The sequence below is a fragment of the Carcharhinus amblyrhynchos genome, chromosome 16 (genome assembly GCF_965287045.1).
Source record: "Carcharhinus amblyrhynchos chromosome 16, sCarAmb.v2.hapA, whole genome shotgun sequence".
NCBI classification, from domain to species: domain Eukaryota; kingdom Metazoa; phylum Chordata; class Chondrichthyes; order Carcharhiniformes; family Carcharhinidae; genus Carcharhinus; species Carcharhinus amblyrhynchos.
The window spans coordinates 9,910,864-9,926,699 of NC_137339.1; the positions used below are offsets into that span (position 1 = coordinate 9,910,864).

The 15,836-nt window shown below is 44.0% G+C and overlaps 1 protein-coding gene across 3 annotated transcripts in view; it reads right to left on the bottom strand.

Moving 5' to 3' along the window:
- Positions 1-805: 805 nt before the first annotated feature.
- ggt7 (gamma-glutamyltransferase 7) overlaps positions 806-15,836 on the bottom strand; it is a 59,795-nt gene continuing 44,764 nt past the window's right edge. For all 3 annotated transcript variants that reach the window (XM_080204680.1, XM_080204681.1, XM_080204683.1), the window contains exons 11-15: positions 14,787-14,939; positions 13,758-13,875; positions 10,759-10,896; positions 8,285-8,384; positions 806-5,842 (exon numbers count right to left, since the gene is read on the bottom strand). In XM_080204680.1, the coding sequence (XP_080060806.1) occupies positions 5,679-5,842; positions 8,285-8,384; positions 10,759-10,896; positions 13,758-13,875; positions 14,787-14,939 (673 nt within the window). In that variant the 3' untranslated portion in view covers positions 806-5,678. The remainder of the gene's footprint in view (positions 5,843-8,284; positions 8,385-10,758; positions 10,897-13,757; positions 13,876-14,786; positions 14,940-15,836) is intronic.

Sequence of the window (15,836 nt, forward strand, 5' to 3'; positions counted from 1 at the left end):
CATTATTAGGACTGGTGTAACCACTGAAAGCAGATTCACTAAGAGTTTTAGTCTTTGGTCAAATCAAAAGTTACAGTTAACATAAATTACCTTCAACATCAGAGACACCCCCAACCTTAAGATAAAAGGTAATGTTTGTTTTTGGCTTAGAATCCCTACAGTGCAGGAAGTCATTTGGCCCAAAACAGCATCTTTTCCAGACCCTATCCCGTAACCCCATGTATTTACTCCACTAATCCCCTAACTTATGCGTCTTGAAATGCTAAGTGACAATTTATTATGGCCAATCCACACAATATTGCACATCACGGACTGTGGGAGGAAATCAGAGCACTTGGAGGAAACCCACACAGACATGGGGAAAATGTGCAAAAACTCCACACAGCCAGTGACCCAAGGCTGGAATCGATTCCTGGCGTTGAGAGGCAGCAGTTGCTAACCGCTGTGCTGCCCTTCTCCTTGACAAACATCCAAAGTAAACCTTCTCTGGACTCTGGAAACTGCCTCAGACTATTAAATAGTCAAAACTTTACATTCCATCCACTACCTATCAGCGGCGGGCAACCAGAGGGCCACAGGCAGTCTGTTTGGTTCTGAGTGCTGCCCATGAGACATTTTGTTGACTACTGTCCATGCACGGAGCCATCACTTTTTTTTTATTTGTCCGTGGGACACGGGCGTCGCTGGCCAGCCAGCATTTATTGCTCATCTCTATGCATATAAAAAAACTATTCATATAAAAAAGTAATTTTCAATGTGTCACTGTAAATGATCAGCAGAGATTTTGCTCAAAGGGCACTGATTTTATTTAGCAGGGTAAGGATTTTATTTGAGGCGCAAATTGGCAATTTGATAAATAAATAACATTCTATTTATACAATTCTTGGTATTCATTTGAACCCGAGGACACTCAACTCAAAAACAGTCACATCGTTAAACAGTAAGACATCGTCATTCAATATTACGTTCCCAGTTAACAGTTCATGAATGATTGCTACCCTCCTCGAAATAACCATCCTTTGAAAACCCTGCATTACTTTTTGTTCTCTTCCTTGGTGGGTCGGTCGCCACCCTTTTCAAGTTCATGCAGCACAAAAGGTCCAAGCCAAGTGCAACTGCCAAACAGCAAGTTAAACACTGTCTCCCAGTGGTCAGGCCGAGAGTAGCTTCACTGGAATCGCGCTTACTGCTGTACCTTGCAGGTAAAATGGCAGAATGGACACGCTCTGGTGTTACACTTGATCTGATCATTCCCTTTGTAAATGAGGCAAGAACTGGCCTACGTTGCCCTTATTTCATCAACTATAAGATCTAGTGTTTAAGATCTGACTTGTCCATGGCAATTTTCATGATGAAAATAAGTGACACATTCTTGGATGTGTCTAACATTAAGAAACTACTTAAATCTATAGAGTCTTCGGCGCCCATTTTGAAATGTTACCTTGTATTATTCAACCCAAAACGTTTCGTGTCCAATTATTTTGCTACTTTCCTTCCACCTCTCTTCTCTCTCTCCCACCCCATCTATTCTCAAGATTGCTTCTCTCTCCCCATCTTCAACAACCCAAAGGACATATTGTTGTTTTTAACTTTCCATGGAACATTTTAAGAGTTTCAAAAAACTATTTTGGCCCATGAAATTCAGCTATTATCATTGATCTCCTCCACCTGATCTTTGTGTCATGAATTCAACAACAGCCATTGGGAGCCAACAGAGGCCAAGGATGTGGTTCTGAATCTTTTTCCACCCACACCAAGTCTCAGACTCTGGCGTATTACTTGACTTCCGCTACCCATTACTGGTCACTTCAACCAAACACAGAATTCAATGTGCACAGGGATAAATGATTGACTGTCTTTACACTGAACTTTTCAATCATACCTGACATCACTTGAACATTTAGTAAACATTTAGTCTCGCAGTGTGGTTTTTCTGACTGTCCATGTACATGATGGGTTCAACAGATAGAAAGACACTGAATGAGACGTCAGCAACAAGGGGTCGTCAACTTAAATTCATAGAATCCTATATGCAGGAGGCCATTCAGCCTGTCAAGTCTGCACTGACCACAATCCCACCCTATTCCCGTAACCCTACATATTTACCCTGTCAATCCCCTGACACTAGCATGGCCAATTAACCTAATCCGCACATCTTTGGAGTGTGGGAGGAAATCAGAGCACCCAGAGGAAATCCACGCGGACGCGGGAAGAATGGGCAAACTCCAAACAGTGACCTGAGGCCAGAATTGAACCTGGGTCCCTGGTGCTGTGAGGCAGCAACGCTAACCACAGTGCCACCCCAAATTATCGAGATGGAGGAAAGAGGTCAAGAGACATTTCTTATGCAGAGCACAGAATGGTTGAGGCAGAGGTGATTGGATCTTTTAAGAGAAAATTGAACAAGCTTGAGAAGCAGGAGAACATGCCATGCCTCACAGGGAAGGGATTCATTTTGTATTGTTTTAGCAAAGAGCAAGCACAAACATAATGGAACAAATGGCCTCTTTACGCGCTGTAAACCAATATTGTTCAACATTTAGGCGGTTTTCCAACATGCCACTGAGTACTAATAGGCGGTGCCTTCAAGAAACAAATGTCATTTATTTATTTTACAAAACAAAACTTCCCTGTGATTGCTGCCTTTTAGACAGAGAGGTGGGAGAAGGGTGATGTGGAGTATGAACACTGGCACAGACATAGTGGGCCAAAGGGCCTGTTCCTGTGGCTGTACGTTCGACATTAGCTAATGCACCCAGGTCCCCGGCTCAAGACTTGACACTGAACAAGGAAGCAAGGGGAGATTTTACTATTACTACTGGATGTACAGAAAATATAAATAATCTCAGCCAGGGTTGCACCTCTTACTGGGAAGTGTATGCATTTAGGCACTGGATGAACCCCAAAATGGCCTTGGCTGTGTTTTCACACTTAAGGTTGAATAGTCTCTTGTTCTCCATGTCCTCTGGGGAAATTCAGGGGTGTGGACATAGCATTGAGTGGAGGGAGAAAAAGAAAACACACATGAATGTAAGGAATGGACACAACATTGGGAACTAAGTATTTTTAAAATTGCAGGGCCACCTCTGTAGGCACCATTTTTTTACAACCCCAAAAATGTCACATTATTCAATAAAATGATTGGTGAAAATAATTGAAACTCCTTTCGCTTACGCACCCCTGTGAACTTGGCCTTAAACCACCAACCACAAAAAAAACGCAGACGTGATAAACCAGGAGTTCAAGGAAAAGAGAACTCTCATTTCTAAAGCACCTTTCGTGACCTCAGGACGTCCCAAAACACTCAGAATTACGTTGGAAGCATAAGTTACGACTGTAACACAGGTAAACAGTGCAGCCAAATCGCAGACAGCAAGCTCCCACAGATAAGGCGATAAATAGTCAGATCTTCTGTTGTCTTAATTGGCGATCATTGATAGTAACACCAAGAAACAGGGGGAGAACATTCCGATAGTGTGGCATCTCACATCCCATCCTCGGATTTAACCTCTCGTCCTGCAAGACTGCATGTCCGACAGTGCTGCACTCCTTCAGTACTGATCCTCAGTTGGTCTACGTTTATGGAGAAATACTTTGCACGGGAAGGTACATTTCGCAACAGTTTAAACATGCCAGAACAATGTAAATAATCGGAATAAATACAGGTCTTCAACAGTAGCTCACATTGTACGATATTCTGGCTACTTCAGGGGGGAAAAAAAACAGCAGTGGGGTTTTGGTCGGACCGATCCGAGTGGGACTGAAAAGTTAAGAATCTACTCTCACAACATCCAGCTTTCAGAAGATTCACTGTTTCAAGAGATCTGTGCAAATAAAGTGTAACGAGATTTTAAAACAAATAAATAAATAAATAAAAACGGCCAACACTGAAACATTTGGCATCATTGATAGAGTTGTTCTCATCGCAATTGCAGCATGAACGGAAAGGTATAGCTCCACTTGAGGCAGCCTGTGAGGTTGAGCTGAAATAGGGGTGAATAGAACAAAATACAAGGGAGGTTTTAGGAAGTAGATACGGTGGGATCTACTTATTTTTAAAAATCAGCACCCGCTGGGGAAATATATATTTCAGGGAAAAAAAATTAAAATGAAGCAAAAATCAAGATAAAATCATTATTAATGATCCTTTATCATATAAACATACAGTGCAGAAAGAGGCCATTCGATCCATTGAGTCTGCACTGACCACAATCCCACTCAGGCCCTATCTCCATATCCCTTGGTTTGGGGTAGGGAAAAAGACTAAAATTTCCAGGCAATTTTCAGCCAACTGGGCCAAACACAATCCTCAATGCAAGGAGCTCCATATATAATTAGGGCTAACCAAGCGGGGAAGAGAGGATTACAAAACTCTGTTTCAGTTTTTTAAAGTTTAAAGCTTTTAATTTATTAGTCACAAGTAGGCTTACATTAACACTGCAATGAAGTTACTGTGAAAATCCCCTGGTCGCCACACTCCAGCGCCTGTCCGGGTACACTGAGGGACAATTTAATACGGCCAATTCACCTAACCAGCATATCTTTTGGAGGAAACTGGAGCGCCCGGAGGAAACACACACAGACATGGGGAGAACATGCAGTCTCCGCACAGACGGTGACCCAAGCCAGGAATCGAACCCGGATCCCTGGCTCTGTGATGCAGCAACGCTAACCACTGTGCCGCCCTCTACTTCTAACTGTTATAGGAACTTGAGGTGCTTTGACCACTAAATGCGGAAAAGATAGGGCAAAAAATATGTTTATTTATTTATGCGGGCATTGCTGGCAAAGCCAGCGTTTATTGCCCATCCTTAATTACCCTTGAGAAGGCGAGTGACCTTTCTGAAATACGGCTCTCTGTGCAGTAAAGATATCCCCACAATGGAAGTAGGGAGTTTACACAGCTTTTCACTGCAGTTTTGATATAACTTGAGTGGCAATTCAGAGTCAGCACAGCAAGGTGGCTCTGGAGTCCTACATAAGTGAGTCTGGGGTAAGAACAGCAGATTTCCTTTCCGAAGCAATATTAGTCAATCAGATGGATTTTTACAATAGCCCATTATCATCTCTGATTTTTTTTAAAAACGGTAGACTTATTCAATTAACTCTTTTAATTTAAATTGCCCAGCTATTGGGGTGGGATTTGAACTCAGTCCAGCAACATAACCGGTATGCTACCAGAACCTAAGTGATGCAAAGTCAGCACAGATCTGCATCTTGGATGCGAATGCCTCAAAAATAAGTGTTAAAGGTTTCACAATTCACCAATGGATTTGGGGAACTTTGGTTCCCTGTGACCTATGGAAATAAAAAAACAAGAGGGAGCGTGAGGGACAGGAGGAGGATGACTGAGTAAATCTGCAGCAAGCTTTGGTTCTAGGTGAGTGTATACAGTGTGCGTTTCGTCTGCTCTATAGGCTCACGGTCACAAAAACATCGACAGGCAACAAGAGTCAGGCCACCTTCAGTTAAAAATGTCAATGATAGCCAGACCCGGGGAAGGTGGAACCCCCCTCATAGCTCATCCCTTCTCTTCTCTTCCCATGGCGTTCTAACCTGACCGTTACTGCATTCCATCTTCCGTTTTGCGAACCAAAAGACAAAAAGTGAAAGAGAAAAAGAAACAATTACTGGGAGCGGAGGGGGCTCGGGGGGTGGGGAGGGAAACAAACTTCTGGCTACAAAATGATAGCCGCAGCTGCCTCGGTGCTCCGGGGATCCTTGGCACCAGTGATGAAGTCATTGACCCTCTTGGCTACATGGACTAAGGAGTGAACCTCCTCTCTCACCACCGTATGACCCCGTTCCGTGAGAAATTCCACATCCTCCTCCGCGAATTCATCTGGAAAGCAACAAAGAGGTTTTAATTCCTTGAATGTGTTCTCCTTGCGGGCTGAGGGGAGGTTCAAAGACATCAAGTGCTTTGGTCGAGGAAATGTGAATAAACTTTCAGCTGGCAGTTAGAATCAGTAAGCAGAGGAGACTGATTTATGACAATTTCCAATCGAGTCAGTTCTGAGATGATTAGAACATTAGTTGTGGAGTGAGATATCACGAGCTGGAATGCACTCCCTATAAGGGAGCTGGTTCAATAACTGTGATAAGGGAGTTGGAGAAATATTTGACGTATGGTGGAACTGGTCCCTGCCGGGCAGAACGTTGCAAAGTTATGGGGAAAGACCAAGGCAGTGGGACAATTGGCGAGTTCTCTCCAGGGCTGGCACAAACACAATGGGCCGAATGGTCTCCTCCTGTGCTGCAGGATTCTTTTATTGTACACTGAAACTCACCAAATAGATCTAAACCCCTTGATTTCCAAACTCAGGGGATTATTTTTTATTCATTTGTGGGCCATGAGTATCGCAGGCTGTCAAGTATTTATTGCCCGTCCCTAGTTGCCCTTGTTCAGAGTCATCGAGATTGCTGGGGCTCTGGAGTCAAATGTAGGCCAGACCAGGTAAGGACAGCAGATTTCCTTCCCTAAAGGGCATGAGTGAACCAGATGGGTTTTTCCAACAACCTACAATGGTTTCATGGTCATTGGTAGATCCTTAATTCCAGATATTTCATTTTTATTGAATTCAAATTCCACCATCTACCATGGTAGGAATTGAACCCAAGTCTCCAGAACATTTGCTGGGTTTCTGGATTAATAATCTAGCGATAATACCACTAGGCCATCGCCTCTGTGGAATTGTTAGTTAATATGTCGCTCCCTTGACTTAATTGAATCAATTTAATGCCTTCCTTGGAACAGAGCCATAAAGGTGAGGAACCTCAGCCAGACTCTTGGTTCAAAACAGGGGCATAGATTTAGGTAGAAGATTTAGAGGGTGTCCAGAGAGTAGTGGGGATCTGGAGCTCAGCCTGAAAGGGTGGTAGAGGCAGAAATCCTCAAAACATTTAAAAACTACTTGGATATTCACTTAGAATCATAGAATCCCTAAAGTGCAGAAGGAGGCCATTTGGCCCATCGAGCCAACAATCCCACCCAGGCCCTATCTCTGTAATTCCACGTATTTACCCTACTAATCTCCCTGATACTGAGGGGCAATTTAACAGGGCTAATCCACCCAACCTGCACATCTTTGGACTGCGGGAGGAAACCGGAGCACCCGGAGGAAACCCAAGCAGACACGAAGAGAACATGCAGAATTGAACCCGGGTCTCTGGCGTTGTGAGGCAGCAATGCTAACCACAGTGCTGCCCTCAAGTCCTGTAACCTACAAGGTCACTAATCGAGAGTCAGAAAGTGAAATTCGGCTGATGATTCCTATTAACTGACATGATTGGCCAAAAGGCCTCTTATTGTGCTGTAAATCTCTATGATTCTTGTCAGGATTGTTGGACTTTAGAAGACAGTGATGTTTTGAAATATATCTTTAGTCAAAATAGAACACAGAATTTTAGATAAATATCTCAGCTCAGAGACATGCCCATGTGATCCAGTTGCCATGGGGAGAGAAACTCAAACTGAAGTCGGATGGTGGCTTTAAACACCTTTTCACAGCATCTCTCAAATGAATGACAGCTGCTGTTTGAGAAAAAGGAGCTACTACCCTTCCTCCTGCTTTTGTGTTGACAACCAAGCAGGATGCTGGTGAGTGCTCAATTTCTATTCCAAAGGGAACAGGACAGATGGGGTTCTGAGGATTGAAGAAATGGGAATTACTATCTTGCCAAGATAGTAATCATATCCAGAAAGCCTTAGGTGGATGTAAAAAATCCCATGACAATATTTCTAATAACGTTGTCTGATTTCAAGAAGAAAATAGATATAACTCCTGGGGCTAAAGGGATCAAGGGATATGGGGGGGGGAGGGAGAAATCAGGACATTGAATTTGATGATCAGTTATGATCAAAAGGAATGGTGGAGCAGACTCGATGGGCCAAATGGCCTACTCCTGCTTCTAGTGTCTGCGTTTCTATATCACAGCAAGACAGTTATCCCCAATATCCAACACTCAATACATTACTGGTTATGACCAGCTTTGACAAAGGGTCATCTGGACTCAGAACCTCAGCTCTTTTCTCTCCTTACAGATGCTGCCAGACCTGCTGAGATTTTCCAGCGTCTTCTCTTTTGGTAACTGGTTATCATATTGCTTTTTGTGGGACCTTACTGTCTGCAAATTGGCTGTCACGTTCCCAACATCACAGCGACCACTAAACTTCAAGAGTACTTCACGTGCTTTGGGGCAACCATACGTCATAAAAGGTTAACATAACTGCACGCAATTAATTTCTCTGTTTCAAGTAAAATAAATGGTTTGATTTACTCACTGTCAACTAGTAAAACGTTCGGCTGAAGCTGGGGATAGAGTCGGCCGAGGGAAAGGCTTTCGTTCAGATGCTTGCGAAACGAGAAAATGTTCAACAAGACCTACTCAGACACAATAAACGAAAAAGTGGTGAGGGTGCAAACAAGGCTGAACAACAACAGACTACGTCACTATTACACTCCTACCTCTGCCCTATTGCCAATCCCAGTCATCTCCCATTTCCCAGTTGTGAATTATCGACTGATATTTACACAGTACCTTTGAATGCTGAAACATCGGAGTGAATTTTACAGCTCCTCCCCACTGGTCTACTGGAAAACAGGGGGGGGACTCATAAATCTTTGATCAGAACATTGAATCCAGGAGTTGGGCCGTCTTGTTGATGTTGTACAAGACATGGGTAAAGCCACACTTGGAATACTGCGTCCTGTTCCAGCCACATTATAGAAAGGATTTTATTAAACTAGGAAGAGTGCAGAAAAAGATTTATTATGATGTTACTGGGACTTGATGGTTTGAGTTATAAGGAGAGGCTGGATAGTCTGGAAATCTATTTGCTGGAGAGTAGGAGACTCAGGGGTGATCTTATCAAGGTCTACAAAATAATGAGGGGGTAGATCAGTTAGATAGTCAACATCTTTTCCCAAAGGAAAACTAGAGGCCATAGGTTTAAGGTGAGGGATACAAAAGGGTCCAGAGGGGCAATTTTTTCCACACACAGGGTGGTTGGTGAGTGTCTGGAACAAGCTGTCAGAGGTAATAGTAGAGGCGGGTACAATTTTGTCTTTTAAAAAGCATTTAGACAGTTACATGGATAGAATGGGTATAGAGGGATATGGGCCCAATGCAGGCATCATGGACAAGTTGGGCCGAAGGGCCTGTTTCCATGCTGTAAATCTCTATGACTCTAAATTAAAATGGGGAGGGGGCTGCCTTCTCACTCACCCTCAACCTGTCATCAATATTACAGTGTGCCGCAGGACCAAGGCATCAGGTAGTCCACTATGTGGCCTATTACATCCCTTAAGTGGCCACTTAATGCCCATGCAAGGGCCTCATTCCTCCTGTGCCATTAGAGTACGTATGCCAGGGGTAGGCAGCAGCAGGGCAAGTGGGTTGGCAGCTTTCACTGCATGGGCTGCTGAAAAGGAGGATGGTGAGCCAGGTATCCCCCTCCGGATGGGAGGGGTAAGGGGAGGAGGGGTTCCTTGCACTCATTGGAGGCATCACAAAAAAAATTGTATCTCCTCTCTTATTTCTCCCAGCCCCCAAACAAATCCCTGCAACGTTAAACTTCACACCAGTCTCTGCAACCCATTCGCACACCCACGTATCTCCCCCTCCCCTCACTGGGGCCTGTCCAAAATCCCAGGTTTCATTGAAGTTCAGGATTCACAACACTTTCTTCTCTGGGGCCTGCTTGTAGTTCCAGCAGTGGCCACTAATCGATTCTGGTGCTGCTGGGAATACAGAGGTGTGGTTTCCACAGTGGTGCAACAATTAAGACCTCGGCCAGTATATTATTGATGTGGAACACCCTGGCTTCTGGTCGGTGAGGTACCAATGGACTTTTCGGTTGGGGGCCGGGATAATCTGCCCCCATTTAAAATCCACCCCATAGGAACAGGAATACGCCATTTAGCCCCTTAAGCTTGTTAGCCAATCTGATGGATCGTGCTTTTTCTTTTGTTTTTATTCCAATTCCATCAAATCAAGTCTAATTCAGAGTCGTTGAGACATTCCCGATCCAAGCTCTCACCTCCTGTCTTGGGCTTGATCTACATGATCCAAGCTGATTGGTCGCTTGCTAGATTTTTGTTCAGTAACCATCTCAGTCTTGAAAGCTTGAGAAGGGCTCCCAGAGTAACTGAGAGAGCTTTTAACAGGATTAGATGGGGTAGATTCAAAAACAAAGAATGTTCCTGATGGTGGGGGAGTCCAGAGCCAGGGGTCATAGTTTTAGGATAGGGGGTAAACCTTTTTGAACTGGTGAGGAGAAGTGTCTTCACCCAGAGATTGGTGAATTCACTACCACAGAAAGTAGTTGATTTGAAGAAGAAATTAGTTCTTGGAGCTAAAGGGATATGTGGGAGAAGAGGGGATCTGGATATTGAATTTGCTGATCGACAATGATCAAAATGAATGGCAGGGCAGGCTCGAAGGGCTGAATGGCCTTCTCCTACTTCTAGTTTCTATATTTCTACATTTCTATGCTCCTCATTCCTTGACAGACATTGCCAGAATTCCACATTTCCCTTGCCCTGTGTGTGAAAAGGTGCTTCCCGATCTCTCTCCCAGATGGCTCTCCCAGCTCCAATTTTAGAATTGCATCCTTTGTTCTCGATTCCCAAATCACAGGAAATAGTTTCTCCCCGTCTACTGTTCCGGCCCCGTTAATATTTTGAGCACCTCAATCATGCCACCCTTCAAATCAAGGAAACAGAGGGAAAATGACGGATAATAATCCTCACTAACCTCGGTGAGGCTACTCAGAGATTTGGTTCCAAGGGAGGCTCCCAGGGAGAGATATGTTCCACACATACCTCGTAACGGCCGTATAACAGTGGGTAACAAAAAAGACATTGGCCTTTTGCCCGCTTGAATATTATTCCTCTGAAACAAAGATAAAGACACATAAGCACCAATATGGGGAACAGCCACTTGTTTCTGTGAATCACTCAACAGATGGTTCTTTCACAGATTTGATCCAGTTCATTTACATTTCCAAGGCAGGTTTGCTGAAAAAAATCCTCCTCCCCTTAATGAACAGTCAAACAAACATCAGAAAATCCTTCTTAAATTACATTTATTGCCTATCCCTCGTTGCTCAGAGAGATTGTGAGGGGTGAGTTGCCTTCTGGAAAATAACCAAGTGGCTTGTTGGGCTGGGTTTAAGTGTCAGCCATTGGCAGTGGGTCTGTAGTTGTGCACAGATCAGACCCCCTAAAGTAAGAAGTCTCACAACACCAGGTTAAGATCCTACAAGTTTATTTGGAATCACAAGCTTTCGGAGTGTTGCTCCTTCATCAAGTGAGTGGGGCTGGTTTGAGTGATGGACTGGACTTGTTCATGACCCTTTACAATTTTCTGTGGTCTTGAACAGAGCAGGAGCCATACCAAGCTGTGATACAATCAGAAAGAATGCTTTTGATGGTACAAGTTGGTAAAAGTTGGTAAGAGTTATAATGGACACGCCAACTTTCCTTAGCCTCCTGAGAAGGTAGAGGCTTTCTTAACTACATGGAGGGACCAGGACAGGTTGTTAGTGATCTGGATACCTAGAAACTTGAAGCTCTCGACCACTTCTACTTCGTTCCTGTTGATGTAGACAGGAGCATGCTCTTCTCTACGCTTCCTGAGGTCATTTAAGTCATAAAGTTGTTTAATTTATTAAATTTAAATTCTCAAGTTTCCACAGTGGGATTTGAACTCGTCTGAAGTAATTGATCTGGACTTCTAGATGTTCTAATCCATGCTTCGAACCACATTATCATAGGCGCCTAACTAATTTCCATCACCAGGACTGCATCCTATCTTGGGATGGACAATAAGTGCTGCCCTTGCTAGTGATGCACCCACCCCCAGGTTCTGCAAAGAATTTCATAGCACCCATTTTTAAAAATCCTTTTTAAATTTCTAAAAATGAGCATGCTCAACAAAAGCCTTAACCCACATTGTTTAAACTAAAACTATTCCCAAATCTATAGACGTGGATACAGTACAAAAGAGCTTTGAATGTTAGCCATGATGTTTGGGTCACCACGACAGCACAGTGGTTAGCACTGTAGCCTCACAGCCCCAAGAACATGGGTTCAATTCCTGCCTTGGGTGATGGTCTGTGCAGAATTTGCACATTCTCCCCATGTCTGCGTGGGTTTCCCCCAGGTGCTCCGCTTTCCTCTCACAGTCCAAAGACGTGCAGATTAAGTGGATTGGCCATGCAGAGTTGCCTCTTAAGTGTCCCAAACTGTGTAGGATAGGTGGTAAATACATAGAGTTATAAGGGTAAGGCAGAGAGGAGGGTTTGGGTGGGATGCTGTTTCGGAGGATCAGAGCAGACTCGATGGGCTGAATGGCCTCTGTAAGGGTTCTAGGAATTTTTTTTTTTAAAGAGAGTTATGAGACTTCAACAATATTTTGGAGGATTCAATCAGGTGAAATTGCCAGCTGGAATAAAATGGCACCTGGATGGGTTGGCCAAAGTCACATTCGATATTGGACCTAGGATTCGCTGAAATTAGATCAGCAAGCTGCAGACACATACAGGTGAAGTCTATCAGTGAGATCAGTCTACATTTCGAGCTGTTACACCAGCAGTTTGGGGGCAGTTCCACATTTAACGATATTTTTCTTCAAAGGGGTTCACTGTCTTGACGGAGGCCTCCAGAGGCTCCTTTAAGATCCCAAATACGCCCCATAAACCTGGTTATCCTGAAAAGCAGCAAGGTCCCCATCTCTGGCATCACTCTGGGCACCCAAATTTTGTGAAGTTTTCTGAAACAGACATCCGTCTCCCTGTTTGTGTACGGAGAGGATAGGATGGAGTGTCAGCCAACTTTATACTAGACAGTCTGGTCTTAGTCAGGGTGGCGACTGTTCGATACTGGGTGGCTTGGTATCTGGTATTTTGTGCCTTAGTACAGTTACCTCAGTGAAGCACTGGCAGGGGCCTGTGCTGATCCTTTTACCTATTCACAGCAGCCTCAAACTGACAGCAATATGGAAAAAGATTTGTTTTCTTATTTTTTTCCCCTTTCACCCAACCCTGTTTTCCCTCAAACCCCAACGAATCTCCGCGCACAATGTCAACACCTGGTACGTTTTTTAAAATTCATTCATGGGACATGGATGGGCATCGCTAGCTGGGCCAGATAATTGCCCATCCCTAGTTGCCTTTGGAAGGCAGTTGAGAGTCAACCACATTCCTGTGGCTCTGGAGTCACACGTAGGCCAGACCGGGTGAGGACGGCAGATTTCCTTCCCCAAAGGGACATTAGCGAACCAGATGGGTTTCTCTCACAATTGACAGTGGCTTCATGGTCGTCAGTGGATTCTTAACTCCAGATATTTCTTATTGAATTCAAATTCCACCACCTGCCATGGCGGGATTCAAACCCTGGTTCCCAGGACGTTAGTCGTGTTTCTGGATTAATAGTCTAGCGATAATACCATTAGGCCATCACCTCCCCAACTGTGGCCATGTTGCAACTACGTCTGGTATTAGTGGGTGAGGGTTTTCTGATGTGGGTCCCAGACACTCTTGCTTCATTCTGTACCAAATATGGAGTGTGGCACACTGCCAGTATGGTACGGGTGTACACTTGCCTACACACTGCCTGCGTTATTGGATGTTTAAGTGTCTTTCACCTATAAAACATGTATGGTCAATGAATTTCTAGGTTAATATACTCCACAGGGACTGTGTCAGAATGAAGATGGGGAGTTATTTTAGTGGGGAGAAAACATTTCCTTACAAGGTTCACTGTGGAATTGTCCTGTGTTTTGGTTGACCAGGAGAAGTCCAACATCTGGCTGTTCAGAAGAACCCCAGAGGCCGTCATAATCCCACTTCCAAATGGACGGTTCAGGGAGCTGCAGGATAGATAAAGAAAAGATGTACTTTGATATGAATATTCCTGGGCACAGTGCCACCTCACTATGTATCCCAGAACCCTCCTGAAACTTCCCGTTTCTTGCTCGTTATTTAACATTTACTTCGAGCTGAACAGTGGAAAAGAATGCGAGACTGCTGCAGTAACATCTTTCACGTATCCTAAAGTAATTCTTGTGCAATTACTGCTTCTGAAGAGCAGTAGAGGCCTGCAGAAAAGTGGTCGCCATTTTACAGAGCAAGGTCTCAGCAATAAGATGTTGGACCAGTTAATGAGGCCCTGAGGTTAAAATAGCCCAGGACTTAAATCTACAGCACCCACCCAAATTTCAAACCAATACCATGACAGGCTTCACAACATAATTCATTGTGTATCACACTGATATTTTGATAGGAAAAGGTGCTATGCAAATGAATGCATTATTACACTATGATCAACAGCAGACACAAAAAGTAATTGCTTCTTATGGCCTGATAACATAGAACATAGAACATTACAGCGCAGAACAGGCCCTTCGGCCCACGATGTTGCGCCGACCAGTTACAAAACAATGACCCACTAACCTAAACCAATCCCTTTTCGTCCATAAACCTATCCACAGATCTCTTAAATGCCCCCAAACTAGGCGCATTTACAACCGCAGCAGGCAGGGCATTCCAATCCCTCACCACACTCTGGGTAAAGAACCTACCCCTGACATCCGTCCTATAACTACCACCCCTTAATTTAAAGCCATGCCCCCTCGTGCTAGATTTCTCCATAATGGACAAGATCTCATGTAAATTGGTACAAGTAAGTCAGCCGCTTATAAGAATGAGCTCAATTTGATCCGACTCCCCAAGGGTCCAAAATGTTTGTCTTAAAAAAAAATTCCCCCCTTTTATTGTTTACCTCACAACTGAAACAATGAAGTCATCAGGTCCTATGACGTGTACTTGACTGGCAGAGGGACCAGTCTCCAGGGAGTAGTAGGGCAGATAGTGGGCAGGAGGGAAGGCCACACTGTCGTTAATCAGCTGGTGCAGAGATTTGGCTTCTGATTTACTGGAGATGCAGAGGGATGGAAGAAACAGAAGTTTTCAGAGTTAAAATGGACCAAGTTTCCATAAAAGGTTTGACCCAATCTTCTGATGTAGCTTGGGTGCAAATGCCAAAGAAAACAGCACATCCCTTATCCTCAAACCCCTCATCAAAGCACAACATCCAAACTACATTTCTGAAAAAAGTGACTTATAGGATCCAAAGCATCACGGTGCATCACAAACACACATTGTGTCAAAGTGTTAGAAGGGCACATTTGTCTTTACAATAATACATAGTGCGGTAAAGAGAGATGTTGTCAAAGTTGGAAGTGAAATACATTCATACATAGGGACCCATTCACTGTTGCCGAAGTGGAGGCTTTGGAGAGGGTACAGAAAAGATTTACCAGGACGTTGTTTGGTATGGGCGGCATTAGCTATGAGCAGAGGTTGGAGAAACTTGGTTTGTTCTCACTAGAACGACAGATGTTGAAGGGTGACCTGATAGAAGTCTAGAATATTATGAGATGCATGGACAGAGTGGATAGTTAGAAGCTTTTTCCCCCAGGGTGGAAGAGTCAATTACTAGGGGTCACAGGTTTAAGATGCGAGGGGCAAGGTTTAAAGGAGATGTACCAGGCAAATGTTTTTACACAGAGGGTGGTGGGTGCCGGGGGAGGTAGCGGAAGCAGATACAATAGTGACTTTTAAAGGGGCATCTGGACAAATACATGAATTGGATGGATACGGGTGGGGGGTTTTAGTTCAGTCAGGCAGCATGGTCAGTGCAGGCTTGGAGGGGCCAAACAGCCTGTTCCAATGCTGTAATTTTCTTTCTTCTTTTCATCTCGCACTTTCTCATTTGAGTCAGATGCAAAAATATCAAACTTCAAATGATCACATCTATTGATACTATAGG